Raw genomic sequence first — 26,487 nt, 5'->3', positions numbered from 1 at the left:
TGCTCCTGGTGGGAGGGGCTCAAGATATGGAAAAAGATACTGATTTTTTTCCCTGCCCCAGCCCTAGCGCATAGAAAATGCACAGCTTTCTATTTAAATTCATATTTTGCTTAATCCAAAAAGAAAAAAAAAGTTACATTCTGCTTAAAGAATCCTGTGATTATAGTTATTTCTAACTTATTTTAAAACAGAAAGAAAGTACATCTGTACAGTATTACTACTAGGTTTCCATATGGCTGCAGCATGGGTTACTCATGGCTGAATGCTTGGAGAAGATGGCTGGTGATCACACAAGTCATCCCATGCCATAAAAAAGTGGTTTTGATTTTGTCTTGAAGATAATGGGACACATTGACAATTTCAAAGTTTGAAAGCCTTGGTGGATAGAAAATTGGAATTGTGAGATTGAGAGTAAACAACTCATAGCTATTCAAGAAAAATACAAGAAAACAATTGGAAAGGACAGCATTCTTATGGAGAGTATGACAGAGAAAATGAGTATATTTGATAGATGTAAAGAAATAAAATGCGGAGTTACCATCGTGGCTCAGTGGTTAACAAACCCTGCTAGTATCTATGAGGACGTGGGTTCAATCCCTGTGCTTGCTCAGTGGGTTAAGGATCTGGCACTGCCATGAGCCGTGGTGTAGGTTGCAAACATGGCTCAGATCCCACCTTGCTGTGGCACAGGCTAGCTGCTGTGGCTCCAATTAGACTAGCCTGTGAACCTCCACATGCCTTGGGTGAACCTCCACATGCCTTGGGTGTGTTGGGTAAGGCCCTTTAAAATACAAAAGAGAAAAAAAAAAAAAGGAAACACAATGGTCAGAGTTCCTGTTTTGGCACAGCGGAAACAAATCCGACTAGGAACCATGAGGTTGCGGGTTCGATCCTGGCCTTGCTCAGTGGGTTAAGGATCCTGCGTTGCTGTGAGCTATGATATAGGTTGCAGAGATCGCTTGGGTCCTGCATTGCTGTGGCTGTGGTATAGGCCAGCAGCTGTAGCTCCTATTTGACCCCTAGCCTGAGAACCTACATGTGCTGGAGTGCGGCCCTAAATAGCAAAAAAGACAAAAAAAAAAAAAAAAAAAAAAAGGTCATTTCAGTAATACAATAGATTACCAAAGTATAGATAACTTGGATATGCTTAATTTATCTTATGGCCTCATAGAATATCATATTAATCCAGGCAGGAAATATCATAAAAGGATCCAAGTTTGCAGAAAGAGATGTCATCTTGAGGTCATAAGCTTAGTGTTAGCATCCACGAATTGGATCCAAATGATAGCAATATATTCAATTATTAAATTTGGGAAAACCTGCAAAAACTGTTAGATTAAGCAAGTAGTTCATGTAATTTAAAAGTAAAATCTAGTATCTTTTTTTACGAGTACTGTTCTTTTTTATTATTATTATTCAATGAATTTCTCACATCTGTAGTTGTATAATGATCATCACAATCCAATTTCACAGGATTTCCATCCCACAACCCAAGCACATCCCCCCACTCCCCAAACTGTCTCCTCCGGAGACCAAAAGTTTTTCAATGTCTGTGAGTCAGCATCTGTTCTGCAAAGAAGTTCAGTCTGTCCTTTTTTCAGATTCCACATGTCAGTGAAAGCATTTGATGATGGTGTCTCATTGTATGGCTGACTTCTAGCATGATAATTTCTAGGTCCACTTCTAGCATGATAATTTCTAGGTCTGTCATGTTTTATTTGGCATTCTTTCAACAACTACAAAGCCAGCAAAGGGCAACTTCTCCTCTATAGACTCTTTTTAAAAGAGGATGACTAGGTTAAATAAGTCAGCGAAACTGCCCTTGAGGCTGAAATACAATGTAACTGATGCTGTTGAAGAGGTGAGATTTCCTCTAGGTATAGAGGAGGCTTATTAGAGAAGTTTTGAATGCTGAGTTTACATGGTTGCCCTTTTAATAAAAATATGGCTGAGATGCAACAATATGTATAAATTATTCTCTGCTTACCATTGACAATAACGATGATATCACGGAAGTCAATTTCTCCTCTAGCCTCTACTCTTCCTTCACACCTGTATATACCTTCATCACTTTTATTGATGTTGAGAATCTGCAGATTATTGTTGGCTAACATAGCAAACCGATCTGGAAAGTAAGCAAAGAGAAGGAAATGATATCAGTAATTGAAAGCAGGGTCCAGCGTGCTCTAAATTGCTATGAGTTAAAATATGGCACTTGTCTGACACTATCAAACTTTTCATCAACAAACAAATTCAAATTTGAAAGTAAAATGTAATTTCATGACTTCAATTTTTCTACTCCACACTGCCGTGTTACATCTTTTTTCAAAAATACATTCAAGACTTTATTTCCACATAAAATAGTTAGGCTATTATTTTCCCCTTGGTACTTTGAATGCAGAAATGATACGCAAAAGAACAAAGCTGAGGGATGAGATATTACAGACATGAAGACATACTGACTGCAAATATGTAGTGACTTGGGTATGGAAAAGGGTTAGAAAATTAATTGAATATCCTTCTTCACACAATAATTAAATTAATAATTGCTCATAACCCGAGGAAGCACTAAACAATATGATATTCGAGTCACATAGAGGACATAGAAATTGGTCATATCTCAAATATATTTGAAAGATTTTTTTTCAGTATGCAAGATAATCCACATTAGGAAAGAATAGTTTAGACTTCATTAATTTTATTTCAAGGTTTTATTTTATGTGTGAGTGTATGCACATCCATATACACAAAAATGAGCTGTTATAGGGCATGCATTAGCTGATTGTTTAAAACAGTCTGGCTAGCCTAAGCAGCATCTCAGCGTGATGATATTTTCCATAATGTATGCCCTTAGTTTTTAATCATTACAATTGTGTTGCAATGTTAAGACCTTTTCCTTCCTTATTAAGTAAAGAATGCTCTTACATCCAGTACTCTTTTGAAACATGTCATAAATGCAATATCCTAAATATCATTAATTAATTCATCCATAGATATCATTGAACATCATCTATTTGCTAGGTACTATATTTGGATACACTGAAGAATAAGAGAAACACATTCTTGACCCCTTAAACCTTTTGAATTGAAGGTACCTACTTCTGGATATCTACCGTTAAAGGCTACTGTCTGGAACTACTCCAATATTCACTAATTTTCCCCTCTCCTCTGGCTTAATAGAGAGGTAAGGACAAACACAGAGTCCTCATGGGAAAATGGTCCAGCCTCCCTCAATATGGATCACTAAATGGATGCAGGGATAGAATCCTGCCTCTACCCGCACCACCCAACTGGATTTTGCAGGAATGAGAAATACATTGCTCATACAAAATGAGAAAAAAAAAAAAAAAAAGAAAAAAAAAGAAATACATTGCTTTGCTATCACCTTCAGCCATCCATATTTGGTGTTCATTTGTCATAGCAATTTCTTAAATCAAAGTAGAAATTTTGGTTTTAAACACATACACAGGAATTCCCACTGTGTCACAGTGAGTTAGGATCTGGTATTGCTGCAGCTGTGACTTAGGTCACACACAACTCTGGCTTGGATTTGATCCTTAGCAGGAGAATTTCCATATGCCACGGGGCATCCAAAAATAGAAAATTAATACACACATACATACATACAAATACTGAAGTTATCAGACCATAGAAGGTCGTTAAAACAGGTAAGCATGTGGTTATTGGTTGTCTAAGATTGTTATAAGGGATGAAAATGTCTAGATTCTGAGGCTACCTCAGAGAGAAAATACTGATTATAAAGCTACAGATACATAATTTGCAGCCCAGGAGGTATAAAATTTCCCCAAATATTTACTTCCTCTTTAGGTTCACCCCATGAAGAGATACAAAAATATTTATGCAGATGCTTTCCCCTGGTAAATTTGGTAAATTTTCTCACCAAAGAAGAGACTGGAGAGAAAAAAAAGACAATCTTCAAGAAATTTTAAAGTATAACTCACAACTCAGAACTCCTAAAAATGCAAGGTATTTCAAAACAAGTGAAAATAATTCATTCAAGTGTGTTGTTAGAAATTAGAATGAGAAGCAATTACAGTGGACTCTTGAACAAGATGGGTGTGAACTGTGCAGATCCACTTACACAGGAATTTTTTTCACTAATAAATATGGTGCTATAGAATCTACAAGTGATTGAATCCTAGGATGCAGAACTGGACTACAGATAAGGAGGAACCTTGGATAAGGAGGACCAACTATAAATTATGCTTGAATTTTTGCCTGCTTGACAAGTTCAACACTCCAAACTTTGTGTTGCTTATAGGTCAACTGTAGAAATAAAAGTTCAAATTTAGAGAAGGATGCAATAAATCATACCTAAGTCTTAGTAATATTGCATTTTCCAACTTAACAAATTATTGTCATCCTTTAACTATAATTCTAAAACTCTAAGTATATGGGTAAAGTCCATGAAATGATGTTAGCAAACTATCAATCCAAAAAGCATTATTAATGTTTACAAAAATATTTGAAGAAAGCACTACTTCAATTAATCCACATAAATATAAATACAAGAACTATTTAACTCTTAGAGATAATCTATTTCAGATTTATAGACATCCAAATTTTCATTATTGCTGTAAGAAAAATAAATGCAATCAGATGATACCCAACAAGGTTTCTGCTTTAAGCTTCTTTAAGAGGGAATTTTTCTAAATCCCTTTTTCTTCTTATTCCACAGCCACTGAATGGTTTGCCTCATCTACTCCTATATTTTCAATCCATATTTTGATGATTCTTAATTTTTCTTCACACCAAATGATTCCTGTGATTCTGGAATTGTTTAAGAGTAAACCAGATGTACGTACTTAGGAAGAGTTTTAAATACTCCAATCTCAACATGTTTAAAATTTAGCTCACTATCTCCACCTGAAATGTCTATGGTACTCTCTAGTTCTGCCCTCACAGGTCTTTACATTGAATGATTTGTTCAAGGCAAACTTCTTGAGTCATCTTTGACTTCCCCATCTCCCTTAGCCCTCATATCCAATCAAACCCATACCCTATCACTTCTCCCTTTATCATTCTTAGTCCAAAATCTCCGTTTCCCTCAGCAATTACTTCATTAGGATTCAAACTGTTCTCACTGCTCGACTCCCATCCAATTCACTCTCCTCACTGAAGCATTTATATCTTTTTTGATACGTATTAGATCATGTCACTACCTTAATTAAAACCATTTAGTGACATCACCTTGGCTAGATTCTAAATGCAACAGAGATGTCTAGGCCATGCTGACTTGGCTCAACCTTCTTTTCCAGATTCCTTTACTATTAGTCCTTTATTTCCAAATCCTAGATATGTTTATCTGTTATCATAAGTAGTCTAGTTTTACCTATAATCTAGTGATAATAAACTTATTTCAATTTCTGGAAGGTAATAAATTATTTTGCTTCTGAGCCATTGCATATGGTATTCTCTCCTCTTGAAATGTCTCTACCACTCTCTAGCTAGCTAATCCCTTTTCATGTTTAAAGGTCACTTTCCTCTATCAGCAGACATGTGAACACTCTCCTTTGTCTTAATTAGTACAGATGTTCTTTCTTAATCACCCCCTACCACTGCACTTTGCTTATCACAGACCTCAAAATACCTTGTTTTCACTGATTTATGTATTGATTGTTCCCACTAGATTATTAATATTTTGAAGGCAGTGGACTTGTTTATCACTTTAACCATGAATCACCACCATCTAGCACACTAGATAAAATATACTAGATGTTCAATAACTGTTGAATGAATTTTTATACTGGAAGTATATTTCATAACATTTTTTATTGAGCAAGATGATTTTAACCATAGATTTTTGACGCAGAAAGCGTAGTTCATTAGAAAAAGCTCAATGCATTTAGGGAGTTTTTTTGGTTGTTTGTTTTTGCTTTTGCTTTTTTTGGGCCGTTATGCAGTTCCATAACTTGCAGCATATAGAAGTTCCAAAGCCATGAGTCAAATAGGAGCTGCAGCCGCCAGCCTACATCACAGCCATAGCAACGTGGGATTCGAGTCACATCTGTGACCTACAGCACAGCTCATGGCCATATCAGACCCTTAATCCACTGAGCGAGGCCAGGGATCAAACCTGCATCCTCATGGACACTAGTCAGGTTTGTTACTCCTGAGCCATGGCAGGAACTCCTGCATTTAGGGATTTTTTGAGATAACTTCCTTTTTTTATTTTTTTTCGGAGTATAGTTGACTTGCAATGTTTTATTAGTTTCAGGTGTAATGAAAAGTGGATAAGTTATACATATAAATATATCCATTCTTTTTTCCATATAGATTATTAAAAACATTGAGTAGTAATTCTTGTGCTACACAGTAGGTTCTTATCCATCATCCATGGAGTGTATATATTATTCCCACCTTCCTAGTTCCTCTCTCCATGGCTGAGGTTGAACAGGCATCTGCAATAGCATATCCCTCCATCAGGGCTTAACAGTCAGGATAGTCAATTTTTATAATAAAAGTGTCACCTTTACTCCTCAAATACTTGGATTTTTTAACATACGAATCTCCTTTCAACAAACAACACGGAAAACCTCCACTTCAAGTAGTATGTTGGAATATTAATTCTGAATATCTGTCACACAGCTGCTACCAAAAGCATGACTAATAAGACAGTCATATCCAAACGTTCTTTGTTTCATATGGAGCCTCTAAACTTTACTTCTGTGCCCCATTAAGGCTTTAGAAAGTTACCTAGACACTCTGTATTATTCTAAATCCCCTTACATGTTCTTTTCATGGTTATAAACCTAATCTTATTTCATTAGTTTTAATAAGAGAATCATATAAGTTATAATCACTTGGAGAATATTACTTCTTATAAATCCATTATGAATGCACCAATTGTTTAATAATGAAGTACATGGCAATTTTCTCAAATATTAAAGGTCAGAAAAGCTTGTCCTTCTGCACAAAAGTTTGTCCAACCTGCATCCTTCATATCCCAAAGCAAAACCAAATTTTATGTCCTTTTAAAAATGTCTATTTCATCTGCCATGCAATTCAGTGTTGTTTCTATGTTTAACTGATCCAAAAAATTGAAAGCTCAGTAAGAAGGAATAAGAAAAGGAAATGCTGAGACTCTAAAACATAGTATTGTATTCATTCACTTAATACACAATTATTATAGGCCTGTCTTATTTAAAACACAAACCCTCTTTTAAAATGCAGATGATAATTTGTTATTTACAGATGAAGAATCTGAATTGGGTACAGAGCAGTGAGAAAACTTTTTCAAAGCTTCAGGGCCAAGGAAATGAGTAGAGCCAGTTTCACACCATCTCATTTTGAAATACTGAGGGAAAATGTGTAAATTGTAGCATAGAAGCATCACTCCTCCTTCAGCACTCCACTGGACCATGAATCTTTGCTTTGAGGCCTTTTTTTCTATGTGTCTCTTTTAAAATATAACTTACTCCCAAACCTTGCAATTAAGGTTTACAATAAACCAGATGTACACTTGAAGCCTAATATTAGTAACCTTTTGAAAACATTTGAGACATTGTCATTTAAACTACTATAAAAGTAGTAGCCTTTTCTTCATTACTGAAAGGAAGAAAGCAGACTACCATTTACTCATGCAATTTATTAGTAAAATTAAAATCAGTTATCCAAAAATAAAATAAGAGTAAATAAAGTATAGTGTATCATTAATTTATTATTATAGAAAAGAGTTTTAGTCAATGAATGACAAGCACTGAAAATGCCAAGTCCAGAGAAATTCTCTCAAAATTAAAAAATGGCTATTAAACACAATCATGATACTTTGTACATATTTAAAAATAGAAACTCTTTCTTTTATGTTATAGAAGTTTCATCTCCTAGAAACACAAAAAAATCATCCAATATAGAAAGTATTTTAAAAGATTCAATTATTTTGTACCTCTCTGCAATGCAGGTGCAATGAAATATTCTAAATTGAAAATGCTCCCAATTCACAATGGTGAAGTAGCATAATGTAAGCAAATTATGCATTCAATTCCAAATGTCATATTATTCTGGAATTTTAGCTCAGTCTGAATCAAAATCATGAAGACAGTTGGAATGAATATGCTTTTCTCTCTCTTATCCATATGCATCTTACCATAATATTTAGAACATATAGATGTCTTTGAAAGATGAGTGCTAGAATAATAAACAGGATTCATATAGGTATTATTTCAAGTTTACATATAGTGAGCCCATGGGATCATGTTTGAATTATAATATGCAGGATTTCAAAGGATCAGAATTGATTCCTTTATTTATTCAGTATCCTTGAACTATTAGTATACAGTTTTCTCTTGACTAGAACAGGATTCAGCAAGCTTCTTCTGTAAATATCTAAGTAGTGACTGTAGGCTTTGTAGGCCAAACCATTTGTGTCACAGCTGCTCAACTTTGTTCCCAAAGCAGCCATAAGTGATACATAATGAACAGGTTTAGGTGTAGGCTCATAACACCTTACAAAAACAGTGGAACGGCTGAATTTACCCTGAGGCCACAGTTTGCCAACCCCTGGTTTGTAGTTTGAGGTTCTCAAGACAGTTTTTTGACACTTCAGGTCAAAAAATCCAATTGCTATATTTGCCCAGGTAGATTGAGTCTTTTTAAAAATTGCAATATTGTTAGAACATATAACTTAGAGAGTTACCAAAATACTAACTGTCGGAAATAGCGGTGACTTCCTCATTATGATACAACCAGCTGACGACAGGTGCAGGTGAACTGCTGACTCGGCAAACCACTTCTGCATTCTCTCCTTGTTTGAATTCTTGAGGAGACACCACTTCTCTGAAAGTGAGTTTTTCTGTATCAAGAAAGTAAAACAAACCATAGAGGTATTATTGCTTACTTCTCCCAATAACATATTTCAGAATCTGTGCTTATAGATGCCATGATAAAATAATTAGGTAAATCTACGTCCTTTAAAACCTTAAACCAGGTCATCTAATTCATCGAATTCCCCTACCTGATAAATGCTCACCTCGCTGAGAATATAATCCAGAATCCTTATAATGCCATACCAGATTCTATCTGAACTGGAGTCTGCCCCAATATTCTAATACAATTTTTTTCTCCTTCCTCCTAGTCTCTACTCTGGGCAGTTCCTTGAGCACTCCAGATTCATTCTCCTTATGGGGTATTTGCATAATTTTAAATTCCTTCCAATTTCTGCCCAACCTCCACATAGAAAATAACCATCTCCCTATACCTCTAAACTACTTAATCCCTTTCCTATAGAATCCTATGTCATATGTATCTAGCATTTATGCATTACTTTCAGCTCACTTTTTGTATGTCTCTACCAACTAAAATATTGGCACCAAGTAGCCAGTGACATTTTCTTTTTCAGTCACTGATGAATCTCTAGGAATTAGAATATCATCTGTCACATAGTGAGCATCCAATATGTGTACTGAATGAATGCATGAACATGGATATTTATACTTGAGAAATTTTTTTTAAAGTATTTCATTGTTCTTGTTAAGAGAAAAAAAATGTTCACCTTCACAAATAAAACACCAGGGGTCTTCCTTTGTATCATTTCAAATGAAACAGCTTTCCAGATACTATGTCTATGAAATTACCATTAAGTTAAATTTTTTGCTACAGTAGATAGTCATATAAATAAGTACAATCTCTTTCCTTGAGCATCTTAGCAACTAATGAGGGAAAAATAGGTCAAATTAGGAAAAATGAGAGCAACAATTTTCCAACAAATTGTTCTGGTCATTGAAGAGGAAGTCTTGCTATATTTTTGCCTTTACCCCCATCCCACTTCTAAAATAACAAAAACAAAGCTATAAGGAAGAAATGTCTTATGAGACAGTATTCTAAAACTTTTCATAACTTTTAAATAGTAGGAATGCTAACTACCACTAATTAATTGAAAGACACCATTCCAAGCACTTTATGTATGAATTAATGTAGTCCTCAAAGCAGCTCTATGTATGATGTGGGTACTATTATTATACCCATTTTACAGATGAGGAAACTGTAGACAGAGAGTTACACAATTGCTCAAGGCCACAGGAGTAAGTGATAGAGTCTGGTTTCAAACCCAGGGAGTCAATGAACTTCAGTGTTCCTAAACAAATTAACAATTCCTAAAAAGAAGGGGAAAGACATGAAGGAAGCAATCAATCTCAAGTCATAAAATAAAGTGTATGTGTAGAAAGCCTTGTTACTGCAAATGTCTGGAGGTGAAGAATCTGGATATATATTATTCTTCACTACATGAGTTTTCAGCTTTTTCTCTGTCTAAATACTATTCACGGATCCTTCCCCAATTTTCATTCTGTACTGGTCATTGCTATCACATATGTAATTTGATTTGTTCTAATCATGACCTTTACCTTAGAGTGAAAAAAGTACTCCCCAAATTTTATATCATCAAACGAACTATTGTTTTCTACTTAATAGTTTCTGCATGGCCTCAAAAAATTAAAACATTTTTATCTGTATTAGTTAACCAACATAATTGGCACCATCCATATATTTATAGTCTGTCATGACCTATTATTTCATTTTAGAGATGCACTATGGAAAATAAAAGTAAGCTGATATCTGTAAAGGTTTTAGCACATTGTCTAGTACAGTCTTAATGAATGTTAGTTTTTATTGTTAAATATATTTTAATTTGTTTGAATTTTTTAGAAAAATGTACAATTTCAATCAATACAACTTATAAGTACACGACTTACGGTATATTTCCAAAACAACTGTCGCTTCTTGTGTCTGTCCTTTGGCATCTGTTGCTTGACAACGATATATCCCTGCATCTTCTATATTTGCGTTGTAGATGGTTAATCTTGACCTAATACCTTCCTTTTGCACTGCTACCCTCTGTGTTGAAATTATCTTCTCTCCTTGAGGATTATACCAATCTATACTCTCAGGTTCACCAATTGCTGCATGGGAAGAAATGTTTGAAAATATGTTTCCAGTGTTTGTTTTGACATTGCCATTTACTATTATGTAAGATTGTTAACAATTTAGAAAAAAATGTAAACAGAAGACTGGAAATCTGAAAATCTTACAAAATTGAAAGTAAACACAAATGCTTCCACACATGTTCACTCTTATTTATCCAACATTGAGGATTCAGCCTTGTTTGAGTGAGCAAAACTCATAGGAAATTTCCAGTATGGTATTTAAACTAGGATAGTTTAAACTTTACCAAGGTAATCTATGGATTATTACTACACTGAGGAATTCAGAGTGCCCTGGTAACTGTGTCCAACATAAATTCCACTTAACAGACATATCTAAACAGAAACACTATTGCTGACATGATTTCACCTGCTCAACTCCTTTTGCTAGGGTCAGGAGATAGCACTTTCTTGCCTGATACAGCAGAGCTCATAAAAATGTAAATTTTTCACAAAATAAACTTTAGTTTTTGCTAATACAAAAACCTGAATTAATTTCCTGAGTTGTTAAACTTGTATATATAAGGCCAATTACTTTTTTTTTTTTTTGGTCTTTTTGCTATTTGTTTGGGCCGCTCCCGCGGCATATGGAGGTTCCCAGGCTAGAGGTCGAATCGGAGCTGTAGCCACCAGCCTACGCCAGAGCCACAGCAACGCAGGATCCGAGCCGCGTCTGCAACCTACACCACAGCTCACGGCAACACCGGATCGTTAACCCACTGAGCAAGGAAAGGGACCGAACCCGCAACCTCATGGTTCCTAGTCGGATTCGTTAACCACTGTGCCACGACGGGAACTCCGACTATTTTTTTTTTTTTTTTTTTTTTTTAATGGAGCTAATCTCTTTTCTCAACCAAAATGAGTAGTTTCATCATTTTAATCTAAAACAGTGTTAACTATTTAATCATATGATAATTAGAATACATTGAAATGATACTTATAGTGCTAGGCAATTACAACCAAATCATTACAAGGTAAACATTTATTTAAGTGTTCCAGTTCAGAATCTAGGTTATTATCCTCTTCGTAAAAGCTCAAGTTTCCTGTGTGTGCTTTTAGTTACCAAAAGGATGTATTTCACCTGATTATTTGAGAGATAATTTGTGGAAGCAGCATACACTATTGACTCAAAAGTATTGGAGGAAAATACATAAAGTTAAGTAAATCTTCAAATCCTTTTTGAAGAAAATAGTCCCTTCTCATTTTTTTTTTCCCCCATAGATGGCTTTAGGAACAAACTGTCTTCCTTCCTATCTCAAATTAGAAGTATGAAATAAGTTCAGTTAAATCTTAAGTGGATTCAGTTATGTTATCTTCTGACTTTCTGAACAGAACTATAAAACCATAGTTGTGACAGGGTAACTCATTTGGGGGAGTTATTTGTTTTAATTCCCTCCTCCATCAAGAAGTCACAAAAGAAAAATTTTAATGTGCATGACTTCAAATTTGAGCAATATAAAACCACAGTTTATATTATATAGGATATTCTGTGAAATATTATGGACATTTTCATTCTTAATGATATGGAATAAAATTTCACTATGGACAGTTTATTCTGGATTTTCATAGAGCAGTCATAATTCTCTTTTTTTTTCCTGGCAATTCTAACGAATAACAATTTCCAATAAAACTTTCCATGTCATTTTACTGATAAGACTGAGCTATTGGATAAATTAATAAATAGCGGTAAATTAATTTTCTTGAAAATATAGTATAAAAATTTATTTACTATACATGACACATTCTTGTTTAGTTCTGTGGGGTTTTGACTAAGATAGGCTGGGAGCTGGGACCTGTGACAATTTCCTGCAGTGCTTGCACCTGAACAAAAGTCTCCTTGAGCAACAGAATACAAAAAACTATAAGGGACTAAGGATAACTGTATGCATGTGCATTTTTGGGCAAATTATGAACAACAAGATACAAAAAGGCCAAAACCCAACTGCCATTTCTGAGGTTCTAGGAGCACTAGCAGGGTACTATGCATGATCCTTGCATATAGTAGCACCACCAAAGTGGTGGGACGGACAACATAAGTCACCCTTCTGGCCTGACCCACGGATCTGCCCCCTACCCCCAACACATCAAAGGGATCAACTCGCCCCTCAGGAAGTGAACGAGGGCACCTATTCCAGCTTGCACTCACTCATGCTGCTGCATGAGTTCCAAATAAAGCATTGCCTGAATTCCTCTTCTGGCCTCTCAAAATTTCTATTGATTAAAGCATCCAAGATCCCAGGTGGGTAACTTGACTACCTTCTAGCTTAATTTTAAGACACACTTATTTTTTTTGCGTTTTCGATGTCTATGTCCAGGAAACTTTAGAATCCTATCAGCATAGGCACCATTGTAATAGAAAAATACCTGCAACCATTTTTGCATAGATTTCCCACATCTTTATTTTTAGAATTTTATTTTAGTACTATATTTAACTTAAATAAGGCCATGTCAATTGTTGGTGATAGGTATTTATTTATTTATTTATTTATTTATTGCTTTTTAGGACTGCACCCGGGGCATATGGAAGTTCCCAGGCTAGGGAAGAATCGGAGCTACAGCTGCCTGTATATCCCACAGGTACAGCAACTCCTGATCCAAGCTGTATCTTCAACCTCCAGCACAGCTCACAGCAACACCGGATCCCTGACGCACTTAGTGAGGAAAAGGATCGAACCCACATCCTCATGGGCACTAGCTGGATTCATTTCTGCTGTGCCACAATGGGAATTCCCTATATGTATTTACATAAAAGGAAAAATAATTATTTTTAAGAGAAAATTCAGCACTGAATGAGTTCATACTTTTAAATTATGTCTTAATTTGACCTTATGGACTACATACAGAGTCAATTATATCATATAATATATATCATAAAGATATGTAAATCCAAGAAAATATTACAATGTCTTTTTATTTTTAATATCATTTTTAAACTATTCCATTATTCTGTGATTATATAAATAGATTGAGCTGTGTATACATTTGAGCATTTGTGCATATAACATATGGATTAGATTTAGAAACAATGACCTATATTCTTAGGCCAAAGCTGTGCTGACATAATACATTACATTGAACCAATTGTTCTCCTACTCTTGGCTTTTCCATTTGCCAATATACAAAACCAAGTATCAATATACCTATCAATTCAGACCTTTCAGAAGGCAAACTCTGATATGCTTTTCAGATATGTTATTATAGCTTCTATTTCTATTAATTTTAATAATAATTTAAATAAGCATGCCATTCTCAAGAAAACTTTTATAATGAGTTTTAGGTCAGAAATGCCTGTTTAATATGGTTTGGAATTGCTTAAGTACAATCAAGAATGGAAACAATTTTAAATATATTAAAAAACAATTTTGGCACTGAAAGAATACTTTTTAAAACTTTAGATACGAAGGCTTGTATGCATAAAAATAAACACAATGATACCTAATAGAAGTAGATGTGCTCATATGTGAGTTTCAGAATATTTTGAATAACAACTTGATACTTAAGTTGTTAATATCTTCTGAAAGAATTCTACATGTGTATGAATAAACTACATAAAGTTTATATAATTTCCCACGGCTTTATGATATATAATATTTCTGATACTAATCACCAAAATCTTGCAAAACATTTTCTGATTAAATATCTATTTAAATAATTTTTCATGAGAATATATTTGATTTTCTTTGTCCTAAAATTTTTTCAAGTATAACTATAATGTGGTATGCCATGTCTAATTTATTCATTGCATATTTATAAAAATGGTTCAGTTATAATATTTACATTCATCTTAATATTACTATTTAGAGAGAAATAATGTTTAAATTAATTTAAAAGTTACTTGCATACATTATATTTGATAAGTTATTTTCCAAATGAATGATCTAGTTTGGCAGTCAAAATTAGTAACTTGAAAGTAACAGAAATATAATCCACAGTGTTTGATGTAAAACATATTTATTAACAATGTTCTAATTATCATAAACCCAATACAATTTTATTTTTAGAGAATTGACTTTTTGACTACTTAAATTTAGCTGACATATTATATTCCTAATTAAAGCATGAAATGAGTTATCTGAAAATATTTGTAGGAATACATACCTGTACATGTGAAGAATTTAGATTCACCCACACTAAGCTCTACTTTGCTAAGTGAAATTGTCACTTGAAGAAGAGCTGAAAAACATATTTAAGTAAAATTAATGACAGTTTTAAACATGAATGCTAAGATTTTAATACATGGTGTCTATACCACATGATCTAAACAGTATTTACCCCCTTGTGGTTTAATTACCTGTGAAATCAAAGTTTTGTAAAGTACAATCTAATAATATCATATCTATTATATAATGCACTTTATAACTAGACCAAATAAAAGACTTATTCAAGCTATGTTGAAATTTTAAGCTAAGAGAATGAGCAAATTCATACTCAGGCAGCTGTTTCATATTCATAGGCTAGGCCTTATGTGTGCTACCAGATTGGGCAATAGCTAAAGAAAATTTTTGTTCAAAATTTGGAAACTTGCTTAAAAAAGAGTAAGTCCTATTCTATTATTACAACAATTAAAAATATGTTCACATTTTGACTACCTGTTAAAATACTTCCATGAAAGGAGAGATGCACAGGGAAGAGAGGGAACAGTGCTTAAGGAAAGGTGAATGTGCATTTATTTTCTCAAGATAAAATAAGTGAAATAACCGGGGCAATAACAACAAGACAGAGAGGAAGTTCAAAACGTTTGTTGTCAAATTTGAAATAAAACAGCTGAATATCCTTAAATTTCATAAGATAATTAAAATTAGGTTTTAACATAAATTAAAGATTTATATTTCTAATAAGATGGTGGACAAGATGGTGTGACCACTCCCCAAAAACCTGTCCTGCCATCCTATTCTCCCAGAAATGCATCTCTAATCTTTCAGGAAAGGAATGGTGCCTCAAGGGAAAAAATAAAACAAACAAACAAAAACAGAAAAACCTTAAAACTAGAGTCTAAGTCTATATGGGGAATTTGTGGATGCTAGTAACTAAAAGGCTCACAAATTCAAAGAATGGATCCAAGCTTGGCTGGAAGAGGGGGTGGAATGAAAGACCACATAACACTGGATCAGAAGAAGATTCACCCTAATATAAGAAGGGAATAGAATAAAGCAGCCCAACAACAATGAGAATTGTTGCTCCTGGCCTGTGGAAGGGAAAAATGTTTCTCCTTAAACAAATTAACCATGGTTCTGCCAAATCCAGGTTTGGGATATTAATTGTAAATACATTTTCTTTGGGAAACCACAATCTGTAAATTAAGTATAAAAAACAGTTTCGGAGTTCTCCTGTGTCCAGTGGTAACAAACCCAGCAAGTATCGATGAGAACTCAGGTTCAATCCCTGGCCCTGCTCCAGTAGGTTAAGGATCTGATGTTGCCATGAAGTGTGGTGTAGGCTGCAGACAAGGCTAGGATCCCACATTGCTGTGGCTGTGGCCGCTATAGTTCTGATTCAGCACCTAGCCTGAGAACTTCCATATGTTACAGGTGTGGCCCTAAAATAAAAAAAGTTTCATATGTAGGGCCCACAGCTAAGCGGCAGATGCAAACATAAAATCCCTTCAGAAGAGCTACATAGTTAGTTTGCCCAGACTTCCCAAGATTTACATAAAGGAACCTCTCTTTAACCTCAACTCACATTCCAACATTATAAAACACATGCTGAAATAAGACACCGTGACCAAGAATCAGTTGAAATAACCTAGAGGAGAAACAGACTCACGCCCTTTCAAAAAATGGAATTAGACTAAGAATGTAAAGTATCTATCCATGTTGGCAAGATACAGGAAATAAAATGTGAAATCAAAAACATGAGACTGGAAGAAAATATTTATCCAGAAAAACTTGTCAGTTCCTCATTTTAGTATTTTTGATCCAGAGACACTCACTAAACAAATGATATATATGTTGTTTATAATGATATTCACTTCCCTACTATATTTAATGTACATTTCTGGAAGTGAAAGCTCATCACCCTCATTTGTTTCTTCTAAAGTGATAATATATAAATACATGACAGAGTAGTAATCAAACACTTACCAAGAGTTTACTGTACACTGGGTACAGAATATTGGCAACACTGACAATACAAAATTTTGGAATTACTTTATTGGCTTAAATTGAATTTAAGGATATCAGATATTTTGAGAAACATCTGCCAATTATTACTTAAGTCCCACCTTTGACCTTTGGAGTTTATAGAAAAGGCAAACGTGAAAGATATAGGTACTTTCAAAGTCAAATAAAGTTCTGAAAAATTTTACACGGATTTGCTGATGGGTGTAATAAATAACTTACATTCATTGTAATAAAATGAAATTAAGCTTGAAATTAATTACTTAATTTATATTAAAATACTTGGTTAATTTTTTATTCAGTACAAACTATCAATTCACCCATTAATCAAGACCATAATTTTATGGACATTTTGGTGACTGGGCACATGGCTATATAAATCAGGGATTAAAAGTATATAATAAAAAGAAAAAGCATAATTCTCTAGTTTAATACATTCCCCCAAGGCTCAATTTGTTTTAATTTGACCCCTATGATACATTAGAACATGTGCATATTAGGAAAAACTTAAAGAACCAAAATTTAAGGTCATGCTTTAATCATTCCTCTAGTGATTTAACATTAAGTGTTTCTTATGGTCATTCTTGACCTGTGACCACCTCCAAAGGACACATTTTGGATCCAAATGTCAGAAGAAAATTAAATAGTTTCCTAATTCCAAAGTTGTGGTCAGAGAAGCTAGACAGACTGATATATTTATATCTATCCAGTTAATCTCCCTTTCATTTCTAATGTTTCAATTTAGGCACAAAAATGAAAGTGGATAGTGATATGAGGACTTTTATGTCATTTAGGGAAAAAAGATATTAAATGCTTCTAATAAAATTTCTACTTAGGATTGGATGGAATTTGAAAAATAAAACAGCATTCACTAATGCTGAGAAATATAAATTTGATTTTTTTACACTCCTCAGGTGTTTGGAAGAGATATAATAACTTTGAAGGAACTTGACAAAGGTACAATGTTACATAGATTGATTCACTTGACATTAGCAACATTATTGATTAATTGATGACATTACTTAAAGCCAATAAATAAATTAAATAAATAAATAAATAATAAATTAAATAATAAATAAATAAATTTTTGCATTAGAATTGGGGTTGGATAGTCAATAATGCAAATATCTTCACAAGAGATTCTCATTCAAAGTAAGAGAATATTTTAAACCTGCAGAATGAAAAGTGGAGCCATGATAAATCTATGTCATTTCTGAACTAGTCTCAAAGAAATACATGTAGTAGCAATCTTAAAATGTAGAGCTGGAAAAATAAAATGTTTACAAAAATCGGTAAGCATTTATTGAATATACGTGTTTTGCAAATCACTCTTCCCAATGCTATGGTATATAAAAATAATAAGTTCTAGTTCCCAATGTCAAAGTATTTCTAATTTATTTGGTGAGGCAACAGTCCTACATAAAAAATGAATGATAAAACAAGATGATGTATATCAATAATGACCATTATGAAATTTATGACCATGAAGGTGGTACAGAGGGTAATAAATCTTGAAAGAAAAGAAAACAAATTTGGGATAGATATTGCAATAAAAGGAGAGAGGGAAGATACTTAAGGTAAGGAATATATGTTAGTGGGCTTTCCAGGCAAGGCAAAAATATTGAAGGACCATTCAGGGAATGATTAGTAGATCAATAAAGATGAGGATCATCTTGGAGTTCCCTTCATGGCTCAGTGGTTAACAAATCTGACTAGGATCCATAAGGATGAGGGTTCGATCCCTGGCCGTGAGCTGTGGTGTCAGTCGCAGACGTATCTCAGATTCTGTGTTGCTGTGGCTATGTTGTAGGCTAGCAACTACAGCTCCGATTTGACCCCTAGCCTGGGAACCTCCATATGCAGAGGGTGCGGCCTTAAAAAGACAAATAAATAAATAAATAAAGATCTCATGTCGAATATTGGTAATATCATTGGAGAAATAGTTTTGAAAATACACTGGAGGATCTCAAAACCACAGTAACATTTTTGGATTTAAATTTTTGTCCAATTATTTTAAGTAGAAACTAAAATGACAAAATTGGCATTTAGCAAAGATTAGGCAGAATATAGAATGACTGACAAATTAAATTTAGGGGGAAAGGGCTTTAGGGTATGCTATGGTGAGTATCTGGGTTGGCTGGTGGCAAAGAATATGGAAAGGTGAGAATAGATGGAACAAGACAATTCAAAATAGGAGCTATCTCTGGATCAATTAGAACATTACGGAAAATCGTAAAAAGTTGAAGATGTTAGAATTTTCTTTATCAGTGAAACATCATCAACATAAAAAAGAACTTTAGGAGAACTGCTAATGGAAGGAAAAATATGGGGCCATAATTTATACCATACATGCAAATTACTTCTTAAGATAGAACACAGACAGCATTTTAACAAAGATAACTGCTATCATAACAAGGCTTAAATTAATATTTATAATTTAAGTAAGCATACAGATTAAAAAGCATATATATTCAATGGGGACTTCCTTAATTTGCAAGAATATAAATATAATGAAGTCATTGGCATTTCTAAATTCCACCAGGGGACCAAGAAAGCCTGTTGCAATTTGATACAACATTTAACAGTGGCATTTAAAATGGCCAGTTTATCACCTGCAGAAATTTTAAAGCTGACAACTCAATTAGTATACTACATGCATGACAAAAAGCAGAGTTGGGTTCACTTAAAATTCCAACATAAATGAACAGATAACTTAAGACATTGATTTATCTTGGTATGACAACTTGCAATATTTTCAAGCAAGCAATTTCTTCCTTTGGTGTCCACATTAAGGGAGTGAAGAGAACTGAGATACATAATAATTATAAAAACTCTCAAGAAGTCTTACTCATAGAAGATCCTTAAAAATTACTGATTAAATTAAATGAATATGATTTCCTGAGTTTTTTCATTGAAAATAAATTCTTAAACTGTGTATGAGAATTGTGTATGTGATTTACTTGATTATTCATTTTTACTATTAAATTTTCAAGTTAAATATTAAAACAATAATTGATTTTTTAATTTCTACAATGTTTGAGAGGATTCTTAACTTTTCAAACATTTAAGAGATAAACACTCCATCATCAAATATTTTAGGAATTCTGATGGCTGTGAACATTTGATCAAAACTATTTTTTAAATAAATTGTTTCACCTAAGTTTAAAAAGAAAAAGTTAATTTTTTAGTGTAATTCCTTTTCAATTTTTAGCTTTATTTATTTGAACTCAATCTTCTTCAGTTTTCCCATTCTAAGTTAGGAAAATAAGTGTCTCAGTTGCTAGATCACCTGGGTCCTTTTAAGAACAACTGGTCTACCTCCTAATGTTCTCTTTCTTTTGACCCCTTTCTGTCAATCTATAAACACAACAGCTTCTATTCTAAAACAAATCAAATAATAATAAATGAAACAATCAAGAAAGAAAACAAAACAACCAAATAATATGAAAAGAAAAATCATCCTTCCCCTTCTTGTTTATCAAATTACTACTTTGGTAATTCTACTTTTCTTTATTACATTACTATTCCAAAAAAAAGGAAAAAGAAAAAAAATACACTCCAGGTCCCCCAACATTTTTTTTTTCTTTTTAGGGCTGTACCTGCAGCATATGGAAGTTCTCAGGATAGAGGTTGAATGTTGCCTACACCACAGCCACAGCAATGTGGGATCCCAGCCACGTCTGCGACCTACACCACAGCTCATGGCAATGCCAGATCCCTAACTCACTGAGCGAGGCCAGGGATCAAACCTGCATCCTCACAGATACTAGTTGGGTTTGTTACTGCTGAGTCACCATGGGAACTCCTCAGCTTTCTTTATTATTTAATTTAATGAAGTATGAGATACTGGGATTTTTCTGTTCTTTATCACACTGTTGACCTCCTACGTATTTATTCTCATTTCATTTTTCTAATTACTGTGTTTCTATTTTTTTTTTGGCCATGCCCATGGCATATGGAAGTTCTCAGGCCAGAGACTGAACCTGTACCACAGAAGCCACTCAAGTTGCTGCAGTGACAATGCCAGATCCTTAACCCACTGCTCCACAAAATAACTCTCTATACTTCTATTTTGGTCTTTTCAGTTCAGTCTCTTTTTCCACAAATGCTTTAAATATTTGTGTTTCTCAGTAATGTCTATTTTATTTTCTTGGAATTCTTTATATCTTCTACTGAAAACATATATAATGCTATTTTCTCTTTGTGGACCATTGTTTTATGCAGAATATATTCAATAACATCTTTTTTTTTCTATTTTTTTTTCCTTTTTGCTTAGTCTAGTTTCACCTGCTCATAGGGTACACTGTGCAGAGGTCTTACACCTGGCCAGAATTCTTAGTGTGAAATTGCTGCAGTTTACACTTCAGTTTGGCTGACCCTGTGCAGAAATGCTGCACCCAAAAATCTGTAGTGTCCTGAACAACACAACTGAACCCAACAGTCAAGAACTCTATTTCCTCCCCAGCTAAGAATCCTATAAAGCAGTCCTATCAATGGCCTTTTGGAGAGAGTGTGTGCTCGAGAGCACAAACTCATGCCTCTCTTTGATACTTTGATCAAAGAATGAAACTTTCCTTTGCTTCTGAACTGAACTTGGTCTCTTCTACTGGCACAAGCAACACCAAGAAGAAGGATTCTTGTTGGAACTGACTCATTGGAGGTTTGTGGAGGGGGTTGGTAACACATTTTTGGCAACCAAGGTGGGTCTTACTGTGGCCCTTATGCTTTCACTCACCCACCAGGCTCCAGACTTGCTCAGGTTCCAGTGAGAACCTGGCTGAGGTTTTGGCTGAGGCTCCCTTAACACACCAAGGGGGTAAGTAACTAGAGTGGCTAAGCTGCGATTGCCCTGAAATGGTCCATCTAAACTGTGGTGGGATATTCTGACTGATAAAGGTCTAACTATGTCAAGCACAGGCTGTTAGAAATTCAAGGAGGAGTCCATGGCACTAGGGTGCCCCCTGTTTGGTCCTTTGAGGAATTCATTAAGAGCTTAGTTCTGGTTCAAAATTTCCCAAACTGGAAATCTTATTTGGATTAAGTCTTGCAGTGTGTGAGTGCCTACTAATCACTCCAACTGTTCTATTTTGGATTTGTTTCCAACTACCATCCAGGGAATAGGGAACCACATATCCACCATTCTGAAGAAGAGCCTATTATGGCATATCCAGCAGAACTGGAAGTTTGTCAGGTATCATCTGACCCCAAAACATTTAATCTTTCTATTTAATACAGCCTGGCCCAAATACCTGCTCAGAGATGAGGAAAGTTGGCCCATCAATGGATCTCTAAATAACCACATCATTTTACAAGTGGATTTGCTATGCCAGAGATATGATAAATAGGATGAAATGCCCTGTGTCTAGTTTTTCTTTTTAATTATTTTTATTTTTTCCATTATAGTTGATTTATAGTGTCTGTCAATTTTCTACTGTACAGCAAAGGGATCCAGACACACATACATATATTCATTCTTTTCTACACATTATTCTCCATCATGCTCCATCACAAGTGACTAGACATAGTTCCCAGTGCCATATAGCAGGAGCTCATTGCATATCCATTCCAAATGCAATAGTTTGCATCTATATCTAGTTTTTTGGGTTTTTTTTACAGTCTTAAATCAGAATGCAGGCTTTTGAAAGAGATGTGGGCTTGCCTTCACTGATAAGAGCATGGGAGACTAAGCCTTTTACCAGTCTTTGACTCACACCTAAGGGCTTTCTGGATCTCCTCCCTAGCCCTCCTACTACTGCTCCTTTCATAACCCCTTCCACAATACCTACTGATTTTGGCCACAGCCCAAGGGGTCCTGTCCAGACTAACCCCTCTCTCCTAGAACCCAGTCAAGTAAGTACATGAAGCAGGACTAATTACCAGCCAGGGTCCAACAACCTACCAGAAAATACCCCCTTATATATATAATGGGAATACTCCATTCCAGCAGGTCCCAGATGGAGAAGGAGGGCTCATCGAGGTACAGGTCCTACTGACCATTTCTGATCTGTATAACTAGAAGAGTCATAGTAAGGGGCTGAGGGAAGATCCAAAGGGTTCCTCAATCTGATTAAAGCAATCTTTCAGACCTAGGACCCTACCTGGACTGAGATCCAGAGCCTCCTCAATGTACTCCCAGTGAGGGAAGAAAAGGCTATGATCTTTCAAAAGCCCAAGAGGAAGTAGAAAAAGGGAGTAGAAACAATGCAGATCATGCTGTTTTCAGACCAGGAAATTAAGCAGTTGCAGACAATGAACCCAAGTGGGACCACTGAAATAATAAAGAAGGTGGTAGAAGACAAAGACTGACCAATTACAAAAATATGATCCTAAACAGAATCTAGGCAGCAGGAAGAAAAATCTGTCAACTGTAATAAGAAAGAGGAAATCAGAAGCCAAGAGAAAATTCTTCGGCATTCCTAGAGAGCCTCAGGGAATACCTCTAGATCTATACTACCACTGGCCATGAGTCACTGGAAAGGAATGGAATCCTGAGGTTGTATTTCATTTTATCTCCTACATATAAATCATGAGGTCTGGGCCCAGAGACAGGTGGGATGAACTTTAGGAACCTGTCCTGTGATAGTCCATCTAAAACCTGGAGATACATGGCCCAGTAGAAAACAGTACACTATCCATTGACAGGCCATGTTGGGCATTGCCCTGTTCTACAGGGCCTAATTGACCAGGGCCTTATTGGACCATACCAATCATCCTGTAATACTCCCATTCTCCCCATAAAAACTCAATGGGGAATACTGGGTGGTACAAGACCTCAGGACAATCAATAAGCCACCATTGTCACCACTTGAAATATATGTTAAGTAGTCCCTAATCCTGCACTACATCCTGCTTGTCACTCTACTGTCCACCAGGACCTGTCATTCTATATTAGATTTAACAGATGTTTTCTTCTATATTGCATTAACTCCAGAGAGAAAAGAATTTTTGTTTGTTTTTGAGTGGCCAAACGTGCAACAAAAACAATATTGCTGAACAGTCTGCTCTGAACCACTGGGCTGATAAAGGATTTAAGGTGCCCAAGAACAAGACCAAATACCACACACTAGGGTGACTCACCTAGGCTTCATTCTCACAGAAGCTCAGAGAAATCTATACCAGGAAAGGAAAGAAGATATTGCAGCCTTATCCCTCCTAAAGTAGAATACAGCTTATGTACTCCCTGGGGATGGCCAGTTTTGCTGCATCTGGATCCCTAACTATGATCTAATAGCTAGGCCGCTATATGAAAAGTTGAAAATAAGGATGAGGGAGGTGGAACAAGATGGCAGAGGAGTAAAAGGTCACACACTCCTTCTCCCACAAACACATCTAAAAAACACATCTACATGTAATACTACTCATGCAGAACATTGACTGAATGCTGGCAGAAGAACTTAAACCTCCATAAAGGGCAAGAAACTCTTGACATAACTGGTTAGAACAAAAGAAAAAAAGAGAGAGAGAAAAGGAATCAGGACAGGACTAGCATTCCCGAGAGGCAGCTATGAAGGAGAAAAGGAACCCACCTCCTGGGAAGCCACCTAATTGATGAAAGATTGGCTGAGTTGGCGGGACCTGGAAGTCGATGAAAAAATGAAGCAGCTGGACTGAGAACAGCAAAGCAAAGTGAGAACTGCACAGATCATCTGAACCATTGGCCTGGACACCACAGCCAGAGATGCTTGGGCGGGGGCTGGGCGCTAAGACTCAGGTTCCAGAGGTCAATCCCAGGGAGAGAATGGGGATGGCATGAGAGTCTAAGGAGCAGTTCGCCACGGGCTAAGGAGGGGAACACCACAGCAGAGGGTACCCAAACCCGGGAGAAGGTCCGGACTGGTAGGAGAGGCAAGGAGCCATTGCTGGGGAGGGGAGAGGAGGAGGGGCAGCCACCATAGGAAACTCCCTGTGCTGGAGCACATGCACGCCTGCAGGCTTAGAGGGTGGTGCAGCTCTGCGGAGGCTACAGGCAGCGAGAAGGGAGATTAGGTGCTTCTTGTGCAGGCTACTGGTGGCCAGGCACCTATCGTGTGGGCCAAGGGCATAAGGGGGCTAAGTGTGATGTGGTGTCTCTTGCACGATCTACAGGTGGCAGGGACAGACTGCGGCAGTCATCTCAGAGACCAGAGGGAGGTGTGGCTTGCCACCACTGGGGGCCTGTGAGTGGGCTCCACCATCGGGCTCCTCCATTGATACCTCAGGGGTTGCTAAAAAAGAAAAAAAGGAGGGCATTGCAACAAAGCACCATACACTGTTGCTCTCACTCCGGAGGGAACACACCCATCCTGCAGCTGCCACAGCCAAACGCTCTGGGTGACCTCCAGACACTCGGTCACTGTCCATTCCCAAGACCCTACAACTAGGAGCAACTGGTGCAGAACTTCCTGCGTGGGCTAAGTGGGACAGGGTGCTTCTTGCGTGGTCTGGAGGGGGCAGGACAAACTGCCACAGGTATCCCTGATTCCAGAGGTGGGTGTGGCCCACTGCCATTGGAGATAGCTGAATAAAAATCACTTCCAGCCCCATTCACCTAAAGGGAACCACAGCATTGTGACCGAACACCAACTGTTGGTGCTCTCACACCCCCAGGAACACACCTGCCCTGCTGTTGCCACTGCCAAACGTTCCAGGAAGTACCCACATGCCTGATCTCTGTCACTTCCCAGGATCCTGCAACTAGGAGCACCCTTTACAACACCTCATATATGGGCTAAGTGAGACGGGTTGCTTCATGCATGGTCTACAGGTGGTAGGGGCAAACCAACACAGTTATCTCTGACTCTAGAGATGGTCATGGCCTGCTCCCAATAGGGGTCCCTGCACAGGCACCACCTGCAGTTCCAATCACCTCAGAGGCGGGCACTGCAATCAAACACAAGCTGTTGTTGCTCTCAGTCCCCTGGGAACTCACGCACCCTGCTCTTGCTACTGCCAAATGCTCTGGTCACCTTGAAGATCTGCCTAGAGCTTATTACCACTTACCAGGGCCCTGCAACTAGGAGTAGCCTGTGCTACCTTCCTACAGGTCCTTGCTGCTGTTGAGAGCCCAATACCAGGCAAAGACTGCTGGCCCCACCCATTGCCTCCTACTCCCTGAAAACACACTGAGCATCCTGGGAAAAACAGCCTGCTCACACTGAAGAAATAGACAGCAAATATTCAAACTCTCACACCAAAAATAAATAGTAATCCACCCAAAAAATGCAAAGGGGTATTATTGCATAGAAGTAGCTTTACAAGACCACAGTTTGGCTTTCCTGAACTCACAGAAAAAGAAAAACACAAGCAAGATGAAGAAGCACAGAAACCATTTCCAGTTAAAGGAACAGGAGAATTCACCTAAAGCAGACAACAATGAAACAAACCTCTGTAGTCTGATAGACATTGAGTTCAAAAGGGAGGAATTGAAAATACTGAAGGAATTAAGAGAGGATATC

The 26,487-nt window shown here is 36.3% G+C and overlaps 1 protein-coding gene across 2 annotated transcripts in view; it reads right to left on the bottom strand.

Moving 5' to 3' along the window:
* NCAM2 (neural cell adhesion molecule 2) overlaps nt 1-26,487 on the bottom strand; it is a 503,610-nt gene that overhangs the window by 200,404 nt on the left and 276,719 nt on the right. For both annotated transcript variants that reach the window (XM_021070859.1, XM_021070858.1), the window contains exons 2-5: nt 15,036-15,110; nt 10,710-10,916; nt 8,669-8,812; nt 1,988-2,125 (exon numbers count right to left, since the gene is read on the bottom strand). In XM_021070859.1, the coding sequence (XP_020926518.1) occupies nt 1,988-2,125; nt 8,669-8,812; nt 10,710-10,916; nt 15,036-15,110 (564 nt within the window). The remainder of the gene's footprint in view (nt 1-1,987; nt 2,126-8,668; nt 8,813-10,709; nt 10,917-15,035; nt 15,111-26,487) is intronic.

The sequence above is a fragment of the Sus scrofa genome, chromosome 13 (genome assembly GCF_000003025.6).
Source record: "Sus scrofa isolate TJ Tabasco breed Duroc chromosome 13, Sscrofa11.1, whole genome shotgun sequence".
In the NCBI taxonomy this organism is placed as follows: domain Eukaryota; kingdom Metazoa; phylum Chordata; class Mammalia; order Artiodactyla; family Suidae; genus Sus; species Sus scrofa.
Note: the sequence above shows the minus strand (reverse complement) of the source record. Positions and strands in the feature narration are given on the sequence as shown.